Genomic DNA, 11962 nt, shown 5'->3' on the forward strand with positions numbered 1-11962 from the left:
CTGCAACATCTGATAATTCTGGGAATGACAACTACAAGATTTTGACTCTAGACCTACACTGCTTTTGTATCTTATCGAGTTATAATGCAAGAATACCATTATTCATCCTTATATTTAACATACTCAGCTCTCTACTATTAACATTCTCAGCTGCCTTCTTTCACTGCTGGCATGGTAAATGGACCTGAAGACCTTCATCAACGATGCAAGAGCATATTGTGATGGAGAGGGATTGCTAAGCACAGACTATGTGCATAGTTTGGACCAAGTTACCTTTGCAGAATTTGGCATTATCATCTTCATATACACTTCGGGTAGCATTGCTTGATGTTTTGATAAAGTGGTTCTTCGTAATGTTTCTTGAATGAAGGTTTGTACTAATGTTGACAGACAAGGGATTGGTTGTTTTAAATATGTGTGCACAATCAGGATAGTTTATTTACTTTGTGGTGATGTTATCTTCAAACCTGAGGTATTATTTTGCTAGCTTCAAGTTGAGACTGGGTTATCGATTTTGGAAATTCTGGGCGAATTTGGAAGGTTTTAAGCTGCTAATAGACATAAAGCATGGACATCTGGAAAAGGTACTCGGGCAAAATGATTCGATAGAGTCACTCAGAACTGAAGTTCCTAATTTTAGGAAGAAAGTTGGGGTTATTGCTGAATTGCTTGCTTTTGTTGTTGTTTAACGCAAAATCCAAGATCACTATCTTCCCTAGCTGATGCGAGGGCTTAGAGAAGTAAGCTCGATCTATTTGTTAAACAATCAATTCAATGTTGTTAAACAAATCATTTGTACTTTTATGCCTAATTTGCAATAAGAAAGCACAACTTCTCATTCTTCAATTTCATTGGGCCGCATTATATGACAGATATTTGCGACACAAACAACTAGAAAAATGTAAAGACCAACAAAGGTGCTGCCGACCATCAAATTTTCCTACCAGACACAGCTTACAAGCTTGGCCAAACCAATAAGCATTCGCTTGGTTCAAAATCTAATTTTGGTTGGTGACCTGTGGATAATATATAGTTGACTATTTCTATGTCAATACCATTAATTATGCGAGGAAATATAAAGACGCACTTGTTCAACCCAATGAAGCTGTCTATGGTAGCTGTCTGCCCCAGTCCCCACCTTCTAACACCAAAGAGGTTCTGGTGTTGGTAATGCATCTCTAGTATCATATGTATCTTGGAGAATCAAATGTCTACTTGGTTTATATGGTCAGAAGGGGTAAGTGCATTGGATCTATCATTTTTTTTTTTTTTGCCAGGCCTGATCTCCACTACAACCCTTCCGCATTATCTTTTCTTTTTGTAATGATAACGATGTATGATAAGGTATGACATTTCTGGTGTGGTGGTGGGTCGGTGCGTGATCTCATCCATCCTTTTTGTTAGTATTATAGAAGTGGGGTGGTAGACAACGGTGAAAGAGACCTCCCAAGTCCCTCCTATCGATTCGCCCAACATCCCTTTCACACGTCACAGATCTCGAATCTCTCCTTTGTTGATTTGAGCACGACAATGTAGAAGGTCATGGCACTGGAAGAGCTCCTCTTTCAAAGGGTGGTCACTTTCTGAATGTGGATGTTATTATAGCAATGGGTTACTTTCCTACGTACCTTGTTATCAATTCTCACATCACGATCAGGACTGGTGCAGCGGTGCCCTTTCTTGGCGATAAAATTGCAGGAAAGGAGGCAGGCAGGGTATGCCATAAGTTTGCATTAAATTTATTCCTATATCCCCAGCCTTAGCTCTAGGATTCGATTAAAGTGTGATTGGTTTGAAGGGAGTTGGCCTCTAGAATGAAAACTGAAATAAATAACTTCAATTTCAGCTATTTGGCCAGAGAGAGTCTTATTTCTATTTTGATTCAAGAGAAAAATAGGAACCAAATGCATTGACGATATAAAGGGTCCAATTCAATCCAATTCTGATTTCATTTGTGATTTCGACTGCGAACCAAATATATCCTGAACTGCTTTGTCTTGTGCCGATATGGATGTCATGCTATTATATCTAAGGGCTAATAAGGTGATTTTATGATTGCCCTGATAGTTTGGTGATCAAGCAAAATGTGCTGGGTTGCTATAAGGGAAATTAGGAAAAGCATGGCATAAATTTCAGTGTCACGATTGTCTTATCCTACCTTAAATAAAAATAAAGTGAGATGTCTTTTGGACTGTAGCAGATGCCCTCTACCAATCTAAATTTGTATATAGATTGCTACTAAATAACTATTTTTGGAAGTTTCGATGAAGCTTCCTAGCATATTAGATATACCGATCTTAATTTGAGACTGATGGGATTCTGTCACATGACGTGCTATAGAACTCTTGTTATTTGAATCCCTGTAATCAGTCAGTTTTGTCCATGCTTGGCGTATAGGAAGAACCACCATTGGCGCATGCCCTACGAGCCCAGAATCTTTTAACTAAGCCATAGTTGTGAACTGTAGATGATGGTTTGCTAATACGCAAAGATGGATTTACAAGTTTGCAGCATGTTGCATGGTCTACCAGTCAGACTTGCACAAAGTATTTGATAAGACTTTTTATTTCTTTTTCCTTAAAAATGAACTTGACCATTTTGGCGTAGCAAACGAGCATCTCAAGACATCAAATCTATCGCATGTAGATCTCAAGCATTTCAACGGGGCAATGCATCATTGGGTTCAAAAGTCAACGCTATCTGAAATATAGAAGTTGGCATTTTCTGTTGACATTTAGAAATAATTGTATCTTTTATAGAGCAATGCTATAAATCATTGAAAAAATGTGCACCAATCAGTTTGCTTCATTAAAATGGACACTCCAGTTCTACCCGAAAAAAAAAAAAAAAAGGGGGCGGGGGGGGGGGGGGGGACACTTCACCATGCCAATTCAAAAGAGAGCAATGCGAATATACCGCGTCTGCTAAGCCTTAAGTATTTTTAGTTCGACGTGGCTCGCTTACAGATAATCGTGATACTATCACCCAAACACCAAGTTGCGGTTGTTGAAATGTGACTAGAGAACAGTTATTGTGAAATTATGTTATCGATGGTGCGAGCTTTAAAAAAAGAGAGAAATTTGCAAGAAAGGGTTTGATAATCACGTGGGAGGAAATGATTGGCGGTGGAGCATCATCCGACGTGGCGTTGACGATGGTGGAGGACTATTAAATGCGGTTCTTGGCCGTTTCATGTCCGGGAGAAAGGAGTCACCAGAGAGCCCTCTTTCGCGCTGAAACAAGGGGAAGAACCAGGTGTGCTTCGCTTCTCCTTTGATTTCCATTTGTGGACTCTGTTTTAGTAGTCGGGTTGTCTTCTTGATTGTTTTGATTGAAGATGATTACGTTTCTCGGCTGGGAACGATGAAATTTGGCAATCTGTGGGTTATCTTTCATGGTTTTCTGATTTCTTGATCTCTGATCGATGATGATACCTAATTGTAGTGATCTTTTGCATTTATTTATTTCTTTCTTTCTGCTAAGAGATCGTCGCTTGTGTTTCTCGGCGAAACTAGATTTAGTTGGTCGCATGATTTCAAAATTTGGAGTTTTCAGAGTTTTTCTTTCTTTAATCCTGTTCGATCTCTGATGAAAGTTCTTTTCTGCTAATTTTCGTGTTTCTTGGAAATAAACAGATTGATAACTGAGGCCATAACAATGTTGCCGCGTGAAAAGACTGGGAAAAATCTCTCTCTCTGAAGTTGCTACCCTGGTAACAGATATAGAGGAGGACGCAAAGTTGGCTTGATCAGATTCTGACAGTTATGGTCTAAAAGACAACTAAATTTTGCTCAAATTTTCATCTTTAGAGATATCTTTTTAACTAGACTTTAGCTTTGCTGATTTTTAACTGTTGGAAAGACAGGTTATCTTTCATGGCCATCATCTCCAGCAGCGCCAATTATATTGAGAAATTGCTTGCCTTCTCCACCATCTAGTTGTGAATTGGATTATTCTCGCTTTAGATATTAGAGTATTTAGATACTGAGAGGTAGAGAAAAGGTATGGGCTGCTTGCTGCTTGGCTCAACTGGACCACCGATAAAGCGACGAGCTGGTCTACGTAGGAAGCAAGCAGGACGTGGTTCTTACAGAGGCAGTTAGGGACTGCGAGGGTCTGGTGGCTTGACATTCTGCCTGTTTTGAATCACGCAGTTTGACTTGGGCAATGAGAACTGCTACCGCATTGAGGCAGTTGCTAATGAGTTTATGCTACAATTCACAGTGGAAATATGCAATCTTTTGGAAGCTCAAGTATGGGAACCATATGTAAGTTATTTCACTTTTCATTTTCGCAGAAGTTACCTCAAGTTCTATATGCTTGGAGACTATTGAGGTCTTCTTTTATTAATCCTGTATTTTACCATTAATCTGCTGGTGCCATTTGTTTATATGAACTGGCTACATCAGAAACCTGCCAATTCATTGTTAACTTGCCGGTGGGTTGCTCCTTTTGGTAATTCTTGTTCTGGATCATTCCATATCTACTTTAAAATGATGCTTCTGGAGTTTTCAGATTTGATGCAGCTAGTTTTCTAGAAAAGGATCATCAAAGCTGTACCAAAGTCTGACAATGAAGCTGCTGATCATTAAAAAAAAAAAAAAAATTGATGGTGGAACATCGATGATAACAATAATGTGGAACTCATATTTGAGGTACAGTGTCCGAAGCTAAGAAAACCATGCCTAAGCCAACATCCATATTCTTCAATGTTCTTTGTGTGACATGGTATTCTGTACCAGCTCGAACGGGCCGGGATATCCCGTACCATACCGTGCCGATGGAGAACTGGTCCAATTCAGACCAAATTTTCGAAAAACACCCTGAACCACACCGAACCGGCCGGTTTGGTACGGTATAAGGCCGAACCGATCGAAACCATGTGATTCAGGTCGATTCAGTCCGGTTCGGTATGGTACAAGGCCGAACCGGCCCGGTTTATAGATAGGCATCAAGGAAAAACATCAAAATCATGCACAAATAACTAATGAGATCAGTATTTGCTTTCTTTACATTATCATATTTTGCATATCTATACCATGTAGATAGTGATTTACTTTTAGGGATAAGTACATTACAGTGTTTGTTTATGCTACAATCACATAGGCCAGAAAGTGGTGCTACTGTTGCTTTTCTTGGTGCAGGAGTATCTTGAGGTATATAAACTAAGATACCATTTCATCCAGGGGGCACACTTAATTAGACTTCTTTGCTTCTGTTATGGATTCTGAATTTTGAAATAGTTTTTTCAGATTTCCTCTAAAAGATATTCATAAACATTAAAGTGTGATTTTTCATATGTTAGTATCCATTTTTTGTGTCTTATGGTTATTTTTGCAGGATATTGACATGGGAGGATGGTTATTTAGACGATGCAAAAGAAAGTGTTCCTGTGGAAAATGCTTTGCATGATGGATTACCTAGTGTTAAACCTGGGATCATTTCTTTTGGCTGTGATAAGGATGCTTGGATTGGAAGTTCTGTGGGATGCCCCATTGAGATGGTGGTCGCAAGCATGTCATGTCAGCTATACTCACTTGGAGAAGGGTATGCTTGGTTCTTTTTATACTTTTAATAGATAGATTATAAACTTCCTTGATATGCTAAAATAGTATGTAAAATTTTCCTGTACTACAATCTTTCCATCAGGGAGGATTTCACTCAACAAAGGACTCGCCATCTCTCTATATACACACAGACACACTCTATTGCTTGATTGATTTTGGGCTGCAAATTCAAAATCAACAGTGATGCTACCAAAATGCCAATCCATATAGTTCAGAAGCTAATAGTTCGTAGGATCTAAAGGTTGTTTGAAATCCTTCATAGATGATGACATGCATGGCATTCTCTTTTACTTCATTTTGAAGGAACATCTAATATATTACTTTTTGTGAGTTAATTGGCACAGATTTAGTGCTTTTGAAATGTTTTTATACAATGTTTCGATGTTTTTGTTTCATCATATCTCATGACTTTCTTTGATGGATGTTTACATTTGGTCTTAAGCCCGCATTGTTCATCAACAAATGCAGCCCGCGATCCATGTTATGCTGTTGCAGCACATGTAATTATGTTTCTTTATTTGGATTTCTAGAATCCATATTTGTGAACATGCTTCTACCGTCAGTTTGTCTATCCTGGTGACTCAAAAACAATGCAGTGACAGATATTGTTTAGTGTAATATAATATTAAAGCAATGTGAAGACTGAGGGCATTGCTGGATGCACCATAAACATGTTTTCCAGTTGATGCAGATCAATATTCACTTTATCCTCACTAAAGAGGTGTAAGTCTCTTACCTTCTACAGTTCTCCACCTTTGTAAGGATTTTCCAACTCAAGTACCTAGTCATTATAGTCCAGAGTAGTCATATTTGCATAGTCATGTTGCAAAGCAGTGTTAAATTTATGCAATTCGTTGCTTCTTTGGAGAACTTACCATATCTTCTACTTGTGTGTTCAATGTTAATATTGTGGCTGATGGAACTTTCTTTCATTTTTCTAAAATACATCATAATTATACTTCTCTCTTCAGACCACTTGTCCAATTGTCCACCATTTTATAGAGCCCATACAAACTTCATCAGCAACTCTGCTTCTAGTTAATGGGTATCTATTCCTACAAATTTATTCTTCATCGAAATTCTGATGCTCTTGTGTGACATAACTTTCCATTACTGTGAGTAAATACAACTTGGAGTTCAGTGCATCAAGCAACCTGAGTTTCTTCAACAGCCTCTATTTCACCCTACCCAAAGTATGTGTTGCTCCAGTCAAACATATTCTTATTCTTGTAGTAATGATCTTGCAGTTTGAATTCCTATCCTGCAACATAGGAATGAAACCAATATTTCTGAGAGCTAATGCTTCATAAAAACCTGCTCAACAAATAAAGTTCCTGTAAAGATTGTGACAATGTGTCAATCATCTTGAAAATAACCGGTATTTATGTGTAATACTTCATTCAATGGATCTTCCTCTTTGCATATTCTTAACACTTTTTCTTGACCTGTACTCTTTATAATGGTAAAGGTGCACCTTTCTGTCCCACCAAATTCTGTCCCATTTCTTGCTAGGGTTGAAAGATAAAGTCAAAATGATCTGGCTTTTATTCCCACACAAACATAATAAGGCCCTACCTATCTTCATATTCTACCTGATCTGCACAATGCCAGGCTGCATATGCAGGTTGCGCAGGCTGCATATGCCAAGGCAACACATACCTGTGCTGCCATATGGACCGCTTCATAGAAAAGCTAGCCATCTTGTAGAAATATAGATTCTTTCCCTTGTATTAGATCAGAAAGCGCCACCCATAATTTCATTCCACAAGGAAAAAAGGTGAAACACCAAAGGTGGACAGAGACGAAGGAGATGAGAAGTGTAAAAGCCTAAATCATTAAGCAAAGTAGCAATCTTATGACGAGACCCATCCAAGTTGGTATGTCCTGGTGCTGCATGTTGGTTGAACTTTGCTAAGCCGAATTTCATTAAAGTTGTCTCTAGAATGTTACCCCAGAAAAAAAAGAAAGATCTCTAGAGAGTTCCTTTGGCTGCAAAATTAAGCAATTGCTTATTGTATAACAGGATTATTGGTAAAGTGGCCCAAACAGGGAACCATCGTTGGATTTTTGCTGGTGAATTCAACTCTAAGTCTCCATCAGAGGTGAGCTATTAATTCATAATTCCTAATTTTAAATTGATTAGTGTTGTGTTTTGACCTTGAATAAGGATGTGAACTGAGGCAGATGTTACTAATTACAGTGCAGAGAGAAATGGGAACTTCAGTTTGAAGCTGGTATCAAGGTGATTGAAATCTTTGTAACCAGGACCAACAAAAAACGTTTTGCTTTCAGTACTGATAAGTTAGTTCATTTTCAACCAGACCCTCCATGCATGACAGCTGCTAATGTATGCACTGGTCAATTGTTTCATGGTTTTGCAGACAATTCTGCTTGTACCTGTTATACCTCATGGGCTTGTGCAACTTGGCTCATTAGACATGGTGCGTTCTGTTATACCATTTTCATTTGTTGACAATTGAATATCTTTAAGATGATGAAGGATGAACAGGACCAACTGTTAGGTAGTTGGGATAAGGCTTGTCAGTTGTGATTTTATACAGTTGTTTTTGAATTGTCCATTTTTTTACTGTTGAAATGTTTAATCTAGGTTCTTGATACAGAGTATTTATTTTGACTTAAAATGTTATTCAGTGGTGAACTCTTAAATCAGATTGTTGAACATTTATATATTCTTTTTTTCTTCTATTCCTTGTAAGGCATAAATTTTCCAGTTTGCTCCATTTGGAGCACTTAATACATATTATAGTTGGATTTATGGTGTTTTATCTTCTTGATTATCAGAAAGGTGTTTGTTATCTGCAGTGAAGCACTGGACATGGTCCTCCTAGACTTTTAGAAGTAATAGCCTCTTTCTGCATTGTTTCTTCAGGATCAAATTAACCAGTAGTAATCCAGATTTTAGAACTTCACAGTTTGAATGTATCTTTTCAAGCTTGTTCAAGAAGCATATTTGATCTTTTATATACATCATACCAAGGTTCGCCATCTTGTATGGGACCTCATAATGTTACCATGTTGGTACGGTGTCAGTATGCCCGGTATAGGGGTTGGTTTAGCATATCAAGACTTGCTAAAGGGGTATGCACCGGTATGGTGAACCTTGCATCATACAGTTATTGCATATATAGTGCCTAATACAAATTTTGTTTTCCTTGCAAAGCACAGGTCACGGAAGATTCAACACTGGTGGTTCACATTAAAGATTTATTTTCTACACTTTATCATATCTCAGGGACTTGCAGTTCCTTAGCCCCGAGGGTTGATTTTCTGAATCCTTTCTCATCATTCAGTATGCCTTCCTTGGGGAATCTTTCAGCTCCTTCAGCACTTAAGAGTGACTTGTTTAATCCTATCCAGATGCAACAGTTGCCGACTGTTAGCCCTCACATGCTACAAGATAATTTTCCAACCTCACAAGATGTTATGGACCATATATTTGATACAAGCGCAAGACCATGTAAATATGACAATGTATGGAATGCAAGGTACAGCAACCTGTGGATAGATCCTGCTGAAGAGCCATGCTTACTGAATGGTTCTACTGACCTTGATAAGATACTTGAGGGCGATATCCCCTTCATTGATGATGAAATGAATTCAATCTCACACCCTACTGATGTGATTCATAGGTTGACCTCTGAACAGATTGCCTTATCAAATGCATTTGTGAAGGATGCAGAACACGGTGACTATGATCTTTGTAAAGTCAGTGATGTGACAAATCAGGAATTTGAAAAGGAGCATGCTGATATAAATGGCAGATTTGTTAATTTCCCCATTGACTCGGAGCTACACAAAATACTTGGGCTTCATTTTAGTACTGAACATGATGACTGTGTAATGGCTGCTGCTACTCCAAAAGCTGATGAACAAAGAAGCTCCACTGCCATCTGCCAAGCAGCAGGACCTGAATTTAATGGGCCATTGATTGAGGAATCTAATGCATGGTTTGCAAAAGAAAGTGATGCAGATTATCTCTTGGATGCATTATTAGCCAACTTACAGCATCCAAATAATAACTCATTTGAGACATTCAGATGTATGAAATCATGCAGTAACTCATCAGAAGGGTGTATGGATTCTTGCCTGACATACTGCAGAAATGAACAGAGTCCCCTCAATTTGAGAGATTCATCTCCATCAAATCATGAACTGCTTACATTTGTCTCTGAGAATGAAGGGTCCGCGAGTACTCCTACTGATTCTCCATCCAAGAGCATTGGTATGTTGATCAACAAAAAGCAGAACAGTTGCCTGGCCGGGGACAAAAATGACAGGGGCCCAAAGTCATCGCAGACTAACAAAAGACGAAGAGGTAACAAACTTCACCAACCAAGGCCTAGGGACAGACAGTTGATCCAAGACCGAGTTAAGGAGTTGCGGGAGCTAATTCCTGATGGATCAAAGGTGACTGTTTGATCATCTTGCATTTCCTTCATGTTTGTGACCAAAATTATTTGTGCGCATATTGCATACAGCACAGTTGTCTTTATCTTTACAAAGAAGATTTTGCTTTCTCGGTCTTCTATGTGATCATATGACATAGCAGATGTTTGGCATCTGGCATCAGCCTTTTGACATTATCTTCTTCTATGATACAGTGCAGCATTGATGCACTTCTGGATAGAACTGTAAAGCACATGTTGTTTCTTAAAAGTGTTTCCAGTCAAGCTGAAAAATTGAGGATGTCTGCAATTCCAAAGGTGAGTTAGCCATTTTGGTACCTATCTATGATGATTCACTATGGGATATTCTATAAATTCAGGTTAAATTAGCTCTGGTTGATTGTTGATTTGGACTCTTTGAAAATAGTGTCACATAGTAATCCACAACATTTCCAGCTTCTTGGCAACTCAACCATTCCTTGGAGTTCTTAATCCATTCAGGAATGAGATTGGATATGCATTCTCTTGCATAAATTAGTGTTTTGTGTTTGTATCCTTAGGTTTTTTTCCGTCATTCATGCATTTCTTTAGAACAGATTTCACTTGCTTGAGAAAATGACAATTTGGCTGTCTCATTGTTCCCTAAAGACATCCTTACTATTATAACAGATGTATTTGAAATTTGACACATCAATCCCATTCAATATTGAGGTGGTAAATGATAGCCAGAAAGTAATGCCTGTTCACAGAAACTGCCGCAGCCACCCCACATCACTCATGTTCATAAATAACACCTGACGTTGGTAACTGTCTGTTGTTATTTATTTCCTTGTCACCCAGACTTGATTTTTTTAACTAGTTGGGAGTTTTTTCCCCTGTATGCTTGTTTTTCTCTTTAGTCAAAAGTCATTGTTGCCACATCATCTTAGAACACTAAAAATTGATGATACAGAAGCTCTGTATGTTTGCAATCGGTTACTCCACAATCATTATTGTGGAACACCAAATGTCCTCCTTCCCTAGGCATTAGTAAGCTGATGTCAAGTAAAAGCACATCAATTTACAGGTTACAGGTGAGGATTGGAACTCTGAAATTTCTCAAACTCGGCAAAATGGAGCCACTTGGGCTTATCAACTGAGATGCCAGTCTGAAATTTGCCCTCTCAAAGTTGAAAACCTTGACCAGCCAGGCCAAATCCTTATAGAGGTATGATACTAAATCACTAGTTAAATTCAATGCTCTACGGTGACTTATTGCATGCGATTCTACAATTCAGATGCTATGTGAAGAATATGGGCTCTTTTTAGAGATTGCTCTGGTTATCAGACGTCTGGAATTGATTATCCTTAAGGGGGTTCTAGAAAGCAGATCAGACAAGCTGTGGGCTCACTTCATTATTGAGGTAGGTAAATTGCACGCCACTGTGCTGCAAAATCCTCATTTTAATGAACAGGAGCAATATATGACATAAAAACTTGTCAACAGGCTTCCAGAGGTTTCCACCGAATGCACATTCTTTGGCCGCTAATGCAGTTACTGCAGCGCAATCCCAAAGCAAGTTCTGGTTGCCTGGCGAGCATGTGAGTGCTCCAGATTTGTGATCGTCTGTTGACTAAAGTAAGCCACTTTTATTAAGGTGACATGAACAATTTTTACAAACTATTCTGTGTAATTCATAACTGATATAGAGAGATGGCTTTGAAGTTGTATAAATTATTGTAGAAAATAAGTAAGCAACTGCACCCTAAAGAGCACATCGAGATTTAAAAATAGAGCTGTCAAGATGGACCGGCCTGCCCCGACCCATCCCGACCCGTCTCTAAATGGGTCGGGGTTGGCTGATCCGTTTAACTTATAGGTTGGAAAAATCTCAACCCGATCCGATCCACCATGGACCGCGGGTTAAATAGGCCAACCCATCAAAATTTAAAACAAAAAAAAAATCTTATAAACAGTAATATAAACTTAATTTCATATTCAATTTGAAC

At 38.5% G+C, this 11962-nt stretch overlaps 1 protein-coding gene across 4 annotated transcripts; it reads left to right on the plus strand.

Annotated features, from left to right (window-relative positions):
• The first annotated feature begins 3097 nt into the window (after positions 1-3097).
• On the plus strand, positions 3098-11687 carry LOC105044343 (transcription factor LHW). Of its 4 annotated transcripts, XM_010922204.4 has the most exons (13): positions 3098-3255; positions 3636-3761; positions 3866-4268; positions 5341-5547; positions 7591-7669; positions 7768-7809; positions 7949-8008; positions 8754-8846; positions 8946-9995; positions 10190-10291; positions 11040-11180; positions 11251-11376; positions 11460-11687. In XM_010922204.4, the coding sequence occupies exons 3-13, from the start codon at positions 4168-4170 to the stop codon at positions 11556-11558; spliced, it is 2100 nt and encodes a 699-aa protein (XP_010920506.1). In that variant the 5' UTR covers positions 3098-3255; positions 3636-3761; positions 3866-4167; the 3' UTR covers positions 11559-11687. The 4 variants fall into 4 exon arrangements, with proteins under 4 accessions (XP_010920506.1, XP_010920505.1, XP_019706387.1 ...); XM_010922203.4 differs by having other exon boundaries at positions 8754-9995; XM_019850828.3 differs by lacking the exon at positions 3098-3255 and adding an exon at positions 3278-3380 and having other exon boundaries at positions 8754-9995.
• The last annotated feature ends 275 nt before the right edge of the window (positions 11688-11962 follow it).

The sequence above is a fragment of the Elaeis guineensis genome, chromosome 5 (assembly GCF_000442705.2).
Source record: "Elaeis guineensis isolate ETL-2024a chromosome 5, EG11, whole genome shotgun sequence".
Taxonomy (NCBI): Eukaryota; Viridiplantae; Streptophyta; class Magnoliopsida; order Arecales; family Arecaceae; genus Elaeis; species Elaeis guineensis.